Consider the following 16,795-nt stretch of genomic DNA (forward strand, 5'->3'; position numbering starts at 1 on the left):
CAAGTGATGCAGAAGCACATAAATAACGTTCGGTGAACCAATAAAGACAATCAGATGTCATCCAACCTTGTTAGTGTTGAACTGAGGAGAATCAGCAAATGGATTAGTGCTGCTGATGGTACCAGGCCCATAGAAAAGGTTGTGCTGCGTGAAAGGCAGCTAAAAAGAAAACAAAAGGAACTAAACAACAAAGAAGGTAGGTTTAAAATAAAACCTTGTGGCTTATAGAACAGTCCACAAGGTTTCTTGTGTTAAGTAAACAATGCCCATTTCACATGCTATGCTAAAGACATCTGAGAGTGAAGGCAGGCAAGTCTGTACATTTACATTTGCTTCATACACACTGGTGACATTAAATGATGGGTAGAAGAACAGTCTACCAGTTTTATCCTCCCCATATGTTATGGCCCTCTTCCATCATTCTATAGGAAGTATGAAGCTAATATTTCCTTTCCACTATTACATATAGCGAGGATTTCTAAAGGCACAAACAGCAGTCAGGCACCCAACTCTCACTGAAAGCCAACAGGAATTAGGCATATAAGTGCCATTTGTACCTCCAAAAATCTCCCACTATAGTCTTTTGATCCAATCCTCATGGTCCTTACTTAGGTAAAACTCACATTGATATAAATGGCAGCTTTTTTGCTAAATAAGGAATTCAGAATTTGTATACATAGCATAAAAGCACATTCATACACATACTAAGTGTCTTAAAATTTCATGAGTGAGAAGATGAAAAATGTGCCTTCTTTCATTATTATCTGATGACAGCCAAATGCTTCAATGGATCTATATTGGAACGTCACTAATTCGCATTTATGACCTGGATACAAATTCTGCAAATCAGGAAAAGAACAAACATAAGAACAATTTTAGGAAAAATGTAGTGCAAAATTTAGTTTGTGCTTTTATTTTGACAAGTAAACAGCAGCATACTAATAAATGGGCAGCAGGATATTTTGCAGAAGTAATTAAGTTTAGTAATACAGGATCTTATTATAGCATATTGTCATTAAATATGTGCAGCTAAGTGGGAGGGGTCACTTTTTTAGTAAGCTTTATTGGGTTTATGGCTTAACAAAATAAGAATTAGCTGGCTTTTCCTGAGACAATACTAGTTACTTTTCTCTTCTCATTTACCATCAACATTTTTAACCTTTGTTTTATGCCATTGATGCAGTTCTCGTACTGTATCGTAGGACCAGAACTGTTTTGAAACAAACGTGCTCACGTAAAAGAAAGAGGCAAACACTCTGATGTTCTATAGTAGATAGGAGTGTCCTAAATTCATGCAAATAAATTCTACAAGGGAACCGGCTGCTATGTTGGCCAAAATTCTTCGCAGCTATGAGCTTAACACTGCTGGAAAACAGGCAGCACAGTGCTTAGAAAGGAATGCCTCTTGTATCACAGTTACATAATCTACACATGCTTAAGTAGTGGGTAAAAGGAAAAGTGCAAACTTTAGCACTGATAAAGGAAAAATGATAAAAAACAGCAGGAGAATTTTCAGGGGGAAAAATACATCAAAAATCACTATTCTCTGGGCCTGTCTGCACAGTGGAGTAATGAACCTTATGGGGTGTGACTTCTGAAGTGCACTAACATGTTGCACATTAATTGCTCCATATAGAGCTTGCTGCTGCACAAGGTTCTCTACCCCCTCTGATGCACTAACGGTGTGTACTGCTGCTCTGTACAGAAAAGCCCTTTATCTTACTGTGTAAAGAAATCTCTGAACCAGCTAAAACATTTGCTATTAAAAAAAAAACACTTAAAATTGGAAAATTCATTGTTCAATATTCATTTTCAGGCATCAGTTTACCAAATAAAATTGATCTAATTTGCCAATGTAACATTTCTTGGATCTACAGTATTTTACAGTTTGAAAGGCAGAGCGATGTTAAGACAAGGGATCCATTGTGACAACGCCACTCATAAACTCGACAGAGAACATTTTCCCTATGAGAAGAATTTCTGTTTACACACGCAATGTCTTCTAAGTACTATTTGTGAAATTAATGTTCCTATGTAACAATCAGATTTGCCACCTGCATTAAGATTTTAAACTATCTTGATGGAGTGTTATATAAATAAAATTAGCATAACACATATTTTGTGCATAAATACTGAAGCTCTAGTATTAACACAGAAAATCAATCCCCAACCATTCATATTTGTGCCTCAGATACTTCGCACATAATGATTTGTCAACTAAAAGACACTGGCTGCCCTGACTTCTATCCCATGCCACTGTGTTGAAGTTATTGAGACAGTGCAAAGGATAAGTCAGGACACTGTTTAGAGAATTACCTTCCATTTCATGTAATCTAAAAAAAAGACTGTTGTCAACAATACCATTGTGCAAGAAAGAATACATCTACATAGCACAACGGAAGGAACCACTATCATAAAAAGTATTTAGTTACTTGAACAAACAAAGCATTCAAAAAATGCATAAGGGTGAAACCCTGCAATGTGGCTGGAGATACACTCATCTCAATTGGTAATTCTTATTTAAAAATAACCAGAGCAGAGTCATTATGTATCACAGATGTGGCGCATAACTGCTTGCATGGAGAACTACTAAATTTGTATCCAGCAGACAACACAGCCCATTCATATTATCTGGGCCACACTCTAATCTCCATGTACAGTGTCTTGAAGAAAAAATCTGACTCTCTTGAAACAGACATTTTTAGTAGATGTGTTGTCGCACCATATTAAAGATTGTTATTGTCTGCATGCAGCTAGCTGTCTGGATGAGTACACATGAACGAAGACTGGAAATTCCCTCGTAGGTTCTTACTATATGTACAGATCTAAGTTTCAAAACATTAAGATAGTAAAAAGTGTTGTTTTAAAAATTATATCACAAAGCATGTGCAATGCCTTGCTTTACATACAAAAGTATGGATATTTTAATAAACAGTCAATTTTAAAATACAGTAAAGCTAGTTAGGGGGTAGAGAAACCGAACAAGGAGAATTGTAATTTTAAAAATTCCTGAAGTAACACTCATATATACACAAAAAGTCATCTGTGATGAAGTAAAAGCATCACTCTCATCCTAAACATTTATTAAACAACATGAATCTTGCCCATATCATAGCAAATGCATAATCCTCATTTTAGCATTCTGAGTATCAATAGCCGACATTCAGGAAAGCTATTCCATGCAACGTTACCTGAGATGACTGATGATAAAATGGGTTAGTAGGTTTCTGCCCACTGAGAGCAGAGGCTGATGAAGAGCTATTGAGAGATTCTGGCTGGGAAACAAAAGTTATGAGACAACTAGTAAACAAACATGCAGATTACATAGAATCTACAATGAGGAAGTTTAGTTTCAGGTGATGCAAGCTACTATTTTAAAACTTATTAGCTTGTGTTTGCATTGCCCATGCAGCTTAATGAAGGAAAAATTCTCTTTGTGTACTTCTAGGTCCTTTCATTAATGCTCACTTAATATAACAACAATTGTTGCCATATATTTTGCATGCACTTGGACACAATATCACTCTCTAAGACTTGTTTTTAGATAGGCTCCTTCCCTTCTCCTCAACAAACAATTTTGGAGGCTTTTCAAAATACTTTGAAGTGAGCATACTATAGGTAAATTCCAATTCCAAATCAATTTAATTCTAAATGGAAATATTATCATCAAACCTTTGTTCCTATAATGATCTGGTTGAGATGGAACCTGCAGGATTAAATATCTCTCCCCCACCCCAAAAATAATATCAGCTTGGACATTTATTTAAACTATCACTATTTTTGGTCTCTTTTTCACATTTAAGATGCTTACCCTTGGTCTGTTTATAATGCTCTGTACCATAAAGACTACAGGGTTGCCTGCCTTCCGTATGGCTTCCACAGCTTGTTCATGGCTTGCGTCTCTGAGGTCAATTCCATCCACCTGAAAATTGGAAGGCCTCAGCTTAACATTACACAAAGCTTAAAGTATAATGAAGCAACTTCTAAGATTCTGATTTTGGATCCTCTATTACAGCCTGAGCCAAAGGCCTCTACACTCAGCAGAATGATCCCCATTGACTTCAACATATGTTGAATCAGGCCCTTAGGCTCCAACAACGTACAGACTGGATTTTCAAAAGGCATCTAAGAGCTTATCTACATAGCACAGCAATGTGAATTCTAAAATGCACCAACATGCTACGCACTAACTGGTCCTCGTAGACCCCGCTAGTGCACACTAAAAGTTCCATAGTGAATATTAACTTAGGGTGTGTCCACATTGGCAAGTTTCTGAGCAACAAGTTATACCACTTTTATTAGAGCGCTGGAATTAATAAACCGCTGTTGCGTGTCCACACTGTGCTCCTTGTGACAGTGGAGCACATCCACATTAGCAGCTCTTGCAACGGCGAAGAGAGCAGTGCACTGTGGTAGCTATCCCACTATGCAACTGGCTGCAGGGTGCTTTGGGAAGGGTTTGCAATGCCTCATGTGGCAGGCACAGCGTCACATGATGCAGGTTTCCCAATCCCATTGTTCCATGGACATTCTACCACATTGCCAATTGCTTTTCAGCGCTCTGCACAGCAATCTGTCTCTCTCTCTCTGTCTCTCTCTCATACACACCTGCCTCTGTGTTCACCAGCAGGAGTATTCCACATTAATGGTTTGTTTTGTGTCCCAGAGCAGATCAGTACAGCATGCAATGGCTGTCAGAAAGGGAGCTTTGAAAGGGAAGGGGTGCATGTCTCCAGGGCAGCTGAGTTCAAAACAATGAGCAGAGCAGCCACTTGAGGGATTATGGGACACTTCTGGAAGCCAATTGATCACTTTCTGCACTGTAGTGTCTTTACACTGCCAATACAGTGCTGGAACCTCTGCGCTTTAAGGCTTATGACTCTCGTCGAGGTGGGTTTTTTTGCAATGCTGCAACTGAGGAGCTTCTGTGCACTAAGTGACTTGACAGCGTGTACACCTCAGGAGTTACACCGCAGAAAGCTGCTTTACTGCGCAGTAACTTTCCAGTGTAGACAAGGCCTTTGTGTTGCTACATTAGACGAGTCCAAAGGGACACAGACACCCACTTTTAACTCTGGGAATTTTGGTGCCTATCTCCCTTAGGCTCTTTTGAAATCCCAGCCATATAATTCAGGCTTTCAATATTCTAAAGAATTTTAAAACAGGCTATTAATCTGCTTGATTCAAGTTCCATGTTGATATTTTGTCCCAAAAGCCACGGTTTTAGACTATGTAATAACATGAAAGCAATGATAGAGTTTGCCAACAATTGCTTCAAGTGATTTATGGCTCAGAATCAGGGCTGCTTATACCTACCTCACTATGCCAATGTGAGGTTTAATTATATGATACTTACAAAGCACTTGAAGATCTCTGGTGGAGGAGGAGCATTATATGAGTGCAAAGTATTTTTTTTTTTAATGTTAGACAATATTTCCTTGTTACATTCCCCCGCCCCCCGAAACTAGTTTTAGTTCAGAGTTGAAAAATTTTCTTCCTCCCTAAACAAAGTATTTACAAAGGATGGCTAAGAACAATTTTCTTTGAGATGTAACATACTCTCTCTTTCGCTCTCTGTATAACATGTACTGATGTGTTTATTAAAAAAAAGTTTATCTTGGTATCCAAGGAAAATCCATGTTATGGTGAGGTTAGCATTAGAAAAGCATTTTCATAATGACTATGATAATAGCTAAAAGCCAAGTTACAAGAGTTATTTGTTAGTAGTACTTGCATAAGAAGCCATATAGTAAGAGTTACTTCTGCCTCTTTAATTTCATAGCTTATCTGAGACTTAACCATCCAATGTAAAATAAAGAAGAGAAGGAAAACAATTTAAGATAGCAGATTCTAAATCTATTAGGAAAAAGACAGTATTGTTATAATTCTATCACTTCCAATGACGAAAATAGTGGCAGTTGCTAACTAGAGAGCAGAACCAGGTTATGTTACAGTATGAGAAAGGGAAACCACACATACACATCCAGACATACATGGTTACACGAACACACCCTGTATCTATGGTCCACTAGTTAACATGTGAATTCCCCCATAGACACTTCTGCAAGTTTCATTTTCTGGGACAGTCCATATGCTCATTAAACCCAATTACTAACTTTTATTGACCATTCATTACATTTCTAGCCATTCTGCGAAGTAAAAGCCGTTCTCATCCTTGATATTAATCAATGTCTTCACACATCGGAGACAGACCAAAACATTTAGGCCAACGCCAGGCATTTCTGAATACAAGACTATTTGTGCTATTATATAAAACGAACACCTAATAGAGCTCTGCACTGGTGTTTAGATAGGAGGTCATCTGAGTGCCTAGATGAAGCTGTACCTTTTTATTATGGAAGTGCTTATTTATACAATATGTTATAAATGGGTCCTCTCCAGCCCAAATTCCACCTTCATACCTGTTGGCCAATGGAAGCTCTGCAGTCCTCTCTGGCTGCTCATTGTAGAAGCTATTCTGATGCCCTGCACCTATGTCCTATACGTTGTCCTGGGTAGCAGTAGCAGCCATGTCATTCCAGTTTAAACATTACCCACCTAGAACCACCCTACCCCAGAGGCAGAATCACAGTTTCTGCCATGTGGGTCGCCATGTACTTAATGAATGGCAGCCAGGGTCCAGAGAATACTACATCATAAAGAATAGTGCATTTCCTGACAACCTATAATACGGGTTTTAGAAAGAATGTAGCTTAATCTTGGCTGCCAACTTTGCTCCAAAGCTGAACCAGGGTGGGGTGAAGGTGAGAGCGCCATCCCTCCAGAGATGGCAAAAAGGGGATCAGTGATCAGGAGAAAGAAGTCTCCCCCTAACCTATCTGCAGGGGTGGAAAAGTTTCTCTATGTGCCCCACAAGTTTGGCTCTAACCACCTCTCTATTAGCAGCTAAGCAGAGCTCTATGTACTCCCACCCAGACATGGAGCATAAGTGAAGATGAAAGACAGGATCTGGATAGGCACTAACATGCAGGTAAGTGGGACATCTATTTGCAGTTCTCCTCCTCTCTATGGCCATCTCTTTAACTACCCTTTGCGGCTGCACAAAACATGGCAATCTTCCTCCTGAATCAGCTGTTCTAAAGGGGGGCTAGTATCCAGGACCTTGTGCATCCCTGTGTTACTCTGAAGACTCTGTACATTTGAGGCTGTGTGTAAGCCTGAGGCCCTTTGCATGTAAAACACACACATGATAGGACTAGGATTATAATGCAGTAACTACATTCGGTAAACCACGTGGTAAAACACTTAAGGGCTGCCAGTAGTGCTAACAGTGATGGAGACATTGGGGAGGTGCAATAATCATACTGCTACCTACATTCCTTTGTGGTGCCGGAGGTTTTATATTCAGAAATATTTCAATAAAAAAAGTGACAACTGTATGCCGCGTAGGCCTTGTATTTGTAGGCACAAAATCTAGTTGCTGGCCTTGTACCATGATGGCTGATGAGAAAAAAAAAATCATGATCTCTTCGCCATAACAAAATTAACAAGCAGACATTTGCAAGGTTGATGTATATACATGGGAAAAATTAAAGCACATTATAAGTTTGCATGGTACCTCCACTATTCTATCTCCAGTTTTTAAGGTTCCATTTTTGCCAGCGGGGCTGTCTTCCAGAATGTGTTTGATAAAGATTCCCCTCATCACTTCACCATTGCTCAGCCGACTCCCCATCCCTCGTCCACCGACGATGCTGATTCCCAATGACTTGCTAGGTTCTCTCCAAAGCTCAACCCTACCATGACAAAAAAACAAAAAGGAATGCACTGTATTTACATCACAGCCTCTTGTCTACAAATTCCAAAGGCCTATCATTTGCACAATTCTATGGAACATATCTGAGAAAAATTCTTCCTTAGATGTTTTCATGCCTTTCTATGACAGTGGGTTGGGAATGACCAACACGTCTATTTAGTGTTTAACCTTTGTCTACTGCCCTCCATTTATTTTGGGCTTCTAGCTAACCCTCTTATCTCCAATGTAAGCTACAGCAAGACTAACTTATTCTTATATTTGGAAGGATACCTCCGAGAGCTTGGATACCATCCCACTAATTTATGTAAAGAGTTAATTTTGTCATCCCCTGGCTTAGGCTGATAAGTGCAAATTAAATTTAAAACTAATCTTCCCAGGCACTAAGCACACAAGTTAGATCACAGGGATTTAGGCTGACTGCAGTAAAAATAAATATGCCCTATTTGTGCTATGCACAGATATAACACTACACTATTTTGATTGCTTCCTTATGTACTTTACAGTATATGAAAGGATCCACTATAGTTCCAATTTCAACACACCAGCGTTTATGAGAGAGTGTCATTCAACTGGGAATCCATACTCACCGTCTGGGCTGGTTCCAGTGACTGTAAGCTGCATTCTGAAGTTCACTTTCTTCTCCCTCCCCCTCTTCACGTTCAGGTAGTTCTGGAATTTCTCTGCTAATAAATAAGAACAAACAAAGTACTTTTAAAATCCTAACGAAGTCACAGGTGACGTTATGCAATGAACACCAAACCGATCAAACTGCCAGAATTAGAATTTCTACAGAGCATGGAGGTAGCCATGCTTTTACACGTGAAAATAGTGAGTACAAAAGTGCTTTAGTATCTAGCATACTTCTAAGTGTTCCCCTTATATTGTAAGAAAGATTTAAAATTCTTATGGTACAGCTGTGAACCATCTGGAATCACCACCCTCCCAGTAAGCTTCTGATATAATATAGCCTGTGTTTAGGAATTCCCTTTCCACGCTCTTCAATTAAGCTTTCACCAGTGACAACCACCGAATAGAATACTCTGCATTTCTAAATGGGAGTGGAGCCAAAATTTAAACAAACTGAAGTTTAGTTTCCAAAGGGGGGGAAAATGACAGCTATGATTTTCAAAAGTGACTAGTGATTTTGTTGCCCAACTTGAAACACTCTGAAGGTGATCTGCACCCTCTCTCTCTCTGAAAATCAGGTTTCTTCAAAGTGTCTCAAGCTGAAATGGAGGTACGCAATATTATTAGTCTCTTTTGAAAATCCTGACCAATAATTCTAATGATTTTCTGCGACTGGAAATTCACAGCTAATTGTGGCAACATACATTCTAGATGGAACAGAAATGCCATTTTCAAATTTTGGAGAAGTACAGCTGATAAGACATAATATTTTAATTTTTTTTCTTAAACCCCCTCCCCCCACACACACACCATCCTCCAGAACTGCTTGATTTCACAGAATATTCCCATTGTCTCTAAAATCTGATAATGTTGAAATATCAGTATTTTTTCAGTATTCTGTTGCTTTAAAAAAGCGATTTAATTAATGAAGAGTATTCCCAACCAGTATTTACATATACACCATCTTCTTATTCAGTGAGAGGCCTAGAAAGGGATGAACTTAATTAGAATAGGTTTTTAAATGGTGTATACTCCCCTCTTTTCAGACACATATATATTAGCCTTTCAAAAATGTAATGGAAAACTGCTAGCCAGGCACAAAAATCTACTTGCCAGTGCTTTACCATAATGATAAAGAAAAAATCTTGATATTTTGCCTTCCCATAAAAAAAATTCTCTATGAGCAGAAGTCTGCAATACTGATGTCCATGCATGGGAAGAGTTAAAGCAAAAAGCCCTTACAGTTGGATAATAAGAGAACATATTGATTCACCTTACAGTATGTGCAGAAAAGAGATTGGGTGGTATTTTGTCCTCTGGTTGTTGTCCCAAACTGGCTTTGTACTCTTCCAAATGTTCTGCTGGCACATATGTAATCCTGCAATAAAACACAAAACAAAACACACAAAAGCAAAACAGAAGTCATAGGTCATGCCTCAGGTAACTTAAGGAAAGGCTGAATGATCGCCTTTTCAGACCATCTCAAGTATCAATTGATGTGAAACGGATAGTCCAGGTACAAGGAAGGATGATTTGCAACTATGCAAACCATATCCCTAATTAAGCAGTCACATTACTATGCATCTGTAGTCATGTTAGCTCCTGTCCACTTCACCAAGCTATCTGGTGCTGATCACACCATTTTTCATTTCTAATACTGGAAGTTGTACAGTTCACTTGTGGCAAAGATTGTCCTGCTGAAGGACTGGTTTACAACAAAAAGCCCTTGGCATCAACATGCTGAAGAACATGACTGGTGTGCAGCAGCGCTACTATCCCAAATGCTAGCAGGAAAAGGCTTGCACACATTTTACAGTAGCTTTTATGATTTCCATCAAGATTTGGAATTTGATTTTGTTCTCCACAGTTCCTGTGAAAACACTCTAACAAACAGAAAAAGAATAGCAGGTAGATGGAATGACAGATATGAGGGTGATGCATAGAAGGAAGAAGAAGCCTGAATAACACATCAGCAGCAAAACAGTAGAGGGGAGAGGGGTGCAGGAAAATGATATTGGTTCCTTGTTTTACAGCCAATGCTAATGACAATGGCGTCTTCATGGGGTAGGGGGGAGGAGTCCAAAAAGCCCTTCAGCATTCTTATCAATTAAAAGAATGGATCATTCCAATATAGTCAAACAGGAGAATGATGCTGATAGAACATTCTCTGCAGCTGGGTATTTGAGAACAGTTCCAAAGAATATGACAAAAACCTAGATAACCAGGGGAATCACAGTCTCTTGTTCCTACTGTTTAGTGGGGAAAAAATAGTGGGTTTTTCCACCATTTTCCCTCCAAAACTCTTAAAAGTTCCAGAAAACAAAAATGTTTTGGTCCAGATCTTGTCCTACACTGGAAGAAAACTTACTAGTTTCAAACTGAGGTCTACCCTGCCAATCATCTGGTTATGGGAAAGGCAAGGCAATTTATTCCCCCACAGAATGGGCATGGAGACAAAGCCTGGCAAATGCAGAGAGATCCCAAGATCCATGAGGAAGGAAATCCTGCCACACTTGGTGTATCTGTACAGGACTGGGGTATTTGCATAGAAGCCCAATTCCTTTTCATTACTCCACAAAAGTATCCCTTATCTTGTGCTCCCATTGGTTTTCAACTGCACATGATAAGGGAGCAAAGGTAAGAGCACGTAGAAAAAACTTACATAAAACAATGCTGTCAACCTACAGCTTCGGGGTATAAAATTGATGGCAAAGAAAAGCCTTCCACTGTCCCTGACAAGGCATGCACCAGTCCCCACCGCACAATCAAAGTGTCTCAAAAATGCACAAGGGGCTTCCACTGAGGGAGGGAGAAATAATGCCTCTTCTACACAATCCTCTCCAATAAAATCATTTCCCTTTGGCTGAAATTCCAGCCAATTTCCCACCCTCCACGTTGTTTGGTTTTATTTCCTAAGGCCTATAGTTTTTTGTGCCTGGGCCATCATGTAAATGCCCGCATTCAAACACTAGTGCCAATTACTGAGTGCTTTTCAGTTCTGAAACACAAAATGCCAATACAAAACATTCAGAGAAATGCCACACCTTTCTACTTGCATTTCCTCAAGAGTAGGACATCACTACTTTTATGTGATTTAAAAAAAAAAAAAAAAAACACCCAAATTCTCCGATAATAAACAACATAAAAATCGTCATTTTTCCACAATTAAAATGAAATGCTGAACTTTCATTTCCCTAGTCACAATATAGACAGGTATCAGTTGAACACAATGTTTTATTGATACACAATAGAACCCTGTTTATTGGAGCCTCCATTATCCGGCTCTCCATATTAAGTGAATCACCAGCCGCCCAGTGCTGACGCAGTGGGTGCTGGCCGCCCGAGCTGCTGTCAGCCCCAGGCAGCTGGTAGCATAGTTAATACGGAGAGACAAATATGGAGGCTCAGATAAATGGGGTTCTACCGTATAGGTTTTTCTTTTTTCACAAAATGTAAAAACTAAAGATTCTCACAAATTCCATGTTTTTCCAGAGCGAACAGATTTCTAGGATTCTTGGACCTCACTAGTGGACATACAATAGTACAACACATTTATATTATCAGACCTACATTCTGAAATGGAAAAAAAAAAGACCAAATCAAACTTTTCATAAAACTACTTTGAAAAGTTCCCTTTGTTTCTCCACATTTTAAAATAACCTCCTTTATCACGCAACCTCATCTCTCCAGCTGCGAGTGTCATAAATGGGAACAAAGAGTTAGAGCTGCTCTGACACAGCAACACAACCACTACTTTTGCAGGCTAGCTCATAAGAATTCCTGCCATTATAAAAGCCATGAAAACATTAAAATGTCATTTAAACCAGAGAAAAGCATCTATTGATCTAGTTATTTCCACCCTTCACTCGAATTAATCAAATTTCACCTTAATATAAATGCAGACATAAATAGCAAACAATAATAAAATATTTTTAAAAGGTATCTGCCTTAAATAATTCAGGACCATAAACAGTCTCTGCTAGTGTGTTAGTTAGAGCCTCACTCTGAGACTGTTCTAAATTGTGTTGAGAGATGATCTGACCCCCAGAATCACAAGATTGCCATGGTGATGTAAAGCCACCTTTGTCTCCCCTGGAGTCTTCTACCAAGAGCTCACCCATACCCAAGAATCAATACCTAAAAGACCAGATTAAAAAGAAAAAACAACAACAATATACTGTTTCAAGGGATCACATCTATAGAAGTCTCACAAGTCTCTTATCTTCACCATTATGTTTGCAAATGTGAACATGGCAAGCCAGACTTCCTAATTAATTCCATCATAATGTTTTATATAAACAATATGGTCCAAATTTTGCCCTGAGATAGGCATAAACAAATCCTACTGATATAAATCAGTGGGAGCTATTCTTATGTGTCTGAAGGAAGAATTGGGCCCAACAGCTCAAGTTTTACCAATCCTCTGTCTACAGTAAACATACCAACGCAAACACATAATTTGAATGCACTTAAATAAATACAGTACAACCTTGCTAATTTAAACTGCCCTAATCCACACACCCTATCATTTGCACACAAAACCCGCCTCTCTCTTCTCATTTCTCAGCTAAGGTTTGATAGAGGTGTCCGTTTGTGAATTTGTTTTTTATGTAGCCGATTATAAAGGCTTCAGTTATTTTACAAAATATGCTACAGAATATTTGCGAGTACACCAGAAAGTATCAGCAGGAATAAAAAACTAAGTTATACTTGTCATAGATGAAAAGTTACATTCTGCGCGGGGAGGTTAATGCGATTAGCAAATCAACACTTTTCAAAATTCAGCCATCTGTAATCAGCTCCCCAGTCATTCCTGCGATTAGCTAGGTTCCACTGTAATGTAAGTACCATTTAGAATCCTCCCCGCTCTCCCTATATTTACACCATGTTACTCAAATGAAATTATAGAATTAGATCTAGTGGAATAACCAACATTGTATGGAGTGAGGCTCTGCATGAGAGCATATAGTACAATGTCCTAACATAGCAAAGTTCTGTTAAAAGCCCTCTTTTATTGGGGCTGCTTTCTTTGCTAGTCTCTGAAAGATGTTGACTGCCATCTCCAGTGAGAGCTGGAATTGCTCAGTACCTTGCATGATCAAATCATCGGTGACCAGGGGCCCAGGACTGTGAGGGTTCCCAGGTACTGTGCCACTGTGCCACTGTGGTTCTTAGTGCGGAGAGACAGAAATAAAGATAACAATGTTCTACTCCAACACTGAAAAGGCTCGTCCATAGGAGAAACTGACACCAGCTTTAAAACTTACTCCAAAATGTGGTCAGGAAGAAGGATGGAGAAGTGAAACAAACTGCTGGGGGGAGGGGGAGGGGAGTGGGGAAATAGAGAGGACATACAAATCAGAGAAAAAAGGGTAAATGAGTGAATTATAGATGCATTGTATTTCTGATCTGTAAGAGGTTAAAATGTCAAAGTTTAATAACTTCCTCTCCTTTATAACAGTCAGTTTTATATTGAAAATGTTACTATTTCCTTTCTGATGAGATGCAAAAAAAAAAAAAAATATTAACATGCACTTTGCAAAGAAAGCAGTGACAATGGAAACACCAAATGGTGTAGATATGAAAACATTTCGTAAACACAACACCGCATGCAGTACAAAAGGAACATTAATTGCATGCTTGGTCAAACAGCCACACAAAAACCTTTAAACACTAACAGAGGAAACAAACTGAGTAATGAAGGACAAGTTACTGTAGCCAACATACAATTTACTTTATAACTATACCAAACCTTTTTGTTACATGTGGAGAAAATAAAACATTAGTGCCAAAGAAAATATGACACTGAGATTAATCCAGATATCAGTACATCCATATATGTATCAATTCCAATGATTGTCCCCTTACACACAAGCTATTTGGATACACTCTACATGGATAATAAGACTGAAATAAAACAAAATAAAAATCAGCAATTTTTCAGAAATTTTAATACAGTCTGAGGAAGTATGCTCCAATCTGCATGCTTAAAAGCCATATATATATTTACTGTACCTATATCTGGATACATCCCTGACATTTTGGATGTTATAAAAGCATGAAATGATTCACACACAAGTTGCAACATAGAGCCATAATGAGCTTTTGAATCACCGATACTCACACATAAAAGGGGGCCTGATCATCAGCAGGTGCTGGAGAAGATCTAGAATGTGAAGCATACGATGCAGCATCTTTTTACAATGGTGTTAACAAATGTCAGTGTCTCATGCTGAATGTGAGTTGCATACATATGTAGTTAAAAGTGTGAGCTTCTATTTATTTATTATTTATTTATTTTTACCCCTTCCACCAACATTCCATCTACACCTCCCCCGGAAAGCATCTGCTCTTTATTGGTGTCTATAGCAGTGATTATTAACAAGCATGGAAAAATGGAACTGCAATCAATCTTTTATTCCTTGATCAGGAATTCATCCACACACTTTAGGTTAAGGCAGGTGAATTTTGATTCAGCTCAGTAATTATCTGGCAGATGTTACTAGCAGCTGCTGCTGAGCAAAAAACCCTGGCTATTATTACAGAAATATAAGAGCCTCTGGCAAGGTGGAGTGAGAAGTGAAACAGAATGCATTCTGCCAAGGCCACACATCTGTTTTTCCACAAAAAAATAATGAAACCTGGAATTCAAACTGCCTGGTCTTGAACTCCTGAAGCTCAAATATCCTTGCAGAAAAATAAAACAAAGTTGAGGTCTGCAATAGGTGCACAATACAAATGTTTTGGGTGGTTTTTCAACAAATCATAATCCCCATAAAATATGCTATGCAACTTTGTAACTGAAATAGTTTTATTTAAGCCCCACCCAACTCCACATTGAGGTCACCTGGTACAGGAAAGTGCCTCAACAACTTCACATTTTAGGCCCTACAGTGTAGCCCCCTGCCTATATGCTGTAAGTTAATCAAGACTGTGATGGGAATGATTTGATTCTTCTCCCCATAGGCGAAGCATGCTGCCTCCCACAAGACTATTAACACGTTAGCCTGAAAGACTGGGCATTGAACCACTAGGGTCTCCTGCATGGCAGTGCAGAATACTTTCACTAGCCTCCAGACTGATATGGGCTAGGCTATGCGCCCTGTTCAGCAATCAGAAATCACTATAGTTCTGCATAATCAGAGCTCTCCAGTTTGGACATTTGCAGAAAAATCCAGGTCTATTTTTGTGATACTGTAATTCAGTGTTTTTCTGGCACTTTACAGTGCTCTTGACAGTGTAAAATGAATGAGAAATGATGTTGTACTGACAAAAGAGGGTAACAAGAGCAAAACCAGAGTCGTTTGAGCCAAATGTCGCAGTCCTTGCTCCTACAAGACTCCCAGTGAAGTCACAGCAGGGTTTGGCTTTTTATTTTGTTATTTCTTTGCAGTGGAGGGAGCAGGCTTCAACTTGTGAAGTTTTATTAAGCAGACTTTTAACTGGTAAGTGTAGATGTCAAATGAAAACTTGACATAGTCAGAATTATAATGACAAATGCCCTATTTCTTTGAGATTTTCTGAACACCGCTACATCCATCAAATCTCTGACAGAATTACAACCACCCTGACTACAACATCAAATTTTCATTTAACGTCTACATTTACCAGTTAGCCTACCGAATAAATTTTCAAAAACCTGTATCAATAGTACTTCTACAAGTTGAAGTCCGCTCCTCCCACACTGCAAAGAAATAACCGGTAAAAAATCCTGGTATAGCTGCACCCAAAGCCATGGCTGCCCCAAGCCATGTCCTTTGCAATTTAAAGCAATACAACTGGGGGGGGGGGGGGGGGAGAGGAACAGCTCAGTGGTTTGAGCATTGGCCCGCTAAACCCAGGGTTGAGTTGAATCCTTGAGGGGGCCACTTAGGGATCTGGGGCAAAATCAGTACTTGGTCCTGCTAGTGAAATCAGGGGGCTGGACTCGATGACCTTTCAAGGTCCCTTCCAGTTCTAGGAGATAGCATATCTCCATTAATTTTAATTTTTTTTTAAATTGTCAACCTTTTGCTCACTACTTTTTAAATTGTATTTCCATATCTTTTGCCTTATTTATATCTTCATTTCCCTTTCTCCCTTTACACCATATTTTCTTTCTTACCACAGATCCTGATGCGTATTTTCCTGCATTGCCTTAAGTAACTGTTTCCCCTTTTCCTTCTCTCTCTCCTTCTTTTCATACGTGTTCTCTACCCCCTCAGACATGTTCTGTTATTTTCCCCCTTTCCACTTCTCCCCTCAAAATCTTTATGTCAATTTCTCTTTTCTAATCCGATCAATCTTTCCCTCTCCTCTACTCTCACACCCGCTCACAGACCCATTTACCCCTAAATTTTATTTAGACACCTAACAATCACTGGATTAAATGTACTAGCCAAAGATTCATAC

The 16,795-nt window shown here is 39.0% G+C and overlaps 1 protein-coding gene across 9 annotated transcripts in view; it reads right to left on the reverse strand.

Moving 5' to 3' along the window:
- MPDZ (multiple PDZ domain crumbs cell polarity complex component) overlaps window positions 1-16,795 on the reverse strand; it is a 129,656-nt gene that overhangs the window by 36,902 nt on the left and 75,959 nt on the right. For 2 of the 9 annotated variants that reach the window (XM_054032029.1, XM_054032028.1), the window contains exons 24-30: window positions 14,529-14,570; window positions 9,678-9,782; window positions 8,365-8,460; window positions 7,580-7,757; window positions 3,812-3,922; window positions 3,192-3,275; window positions 67-159 (exon numbers count right to left, since the gene is read on the reverse strand). In XM_054032029.1, coding sequence (XP_053888004.1) covers window positions 67-159; window positions 3,192-3,275; window positions 3,812-3,922; window positions 7,580-7,757; window positions 8,365-8,460; window positions 9,678-9,782; window positions 14,529-14,570 — 709 coding nt within the window. The remainder of the gene's footprint in view (window positions 1-66; window positions 160-3,191; window positions 3,276-3,811; window positions 3,923-7,579; window positions 7,758-8,364; window positions 8,461-9,677; window positions 9,783-14,528; window positions 14,571-16,795) is intronic. The other 7 variants (XM_054032037.1, XM_054032030.1, XM_054032031.1 and 4 more) reach the window with 7 other exon arrangements.

Source organism: Malaclemys terrapin, chromosome 6 (assembly GCF_027887155.1).
Source record: "Malaclemys terrapin pileata isolate rMalTer1 chromosome 6, rMalTer1.hap1, whole genome shotgun sequence".
NCBI lineage: Eukaryota > Metazoa > Chordata > Testudines > Emydidae > Malaclemys > Malaclemys terrapin.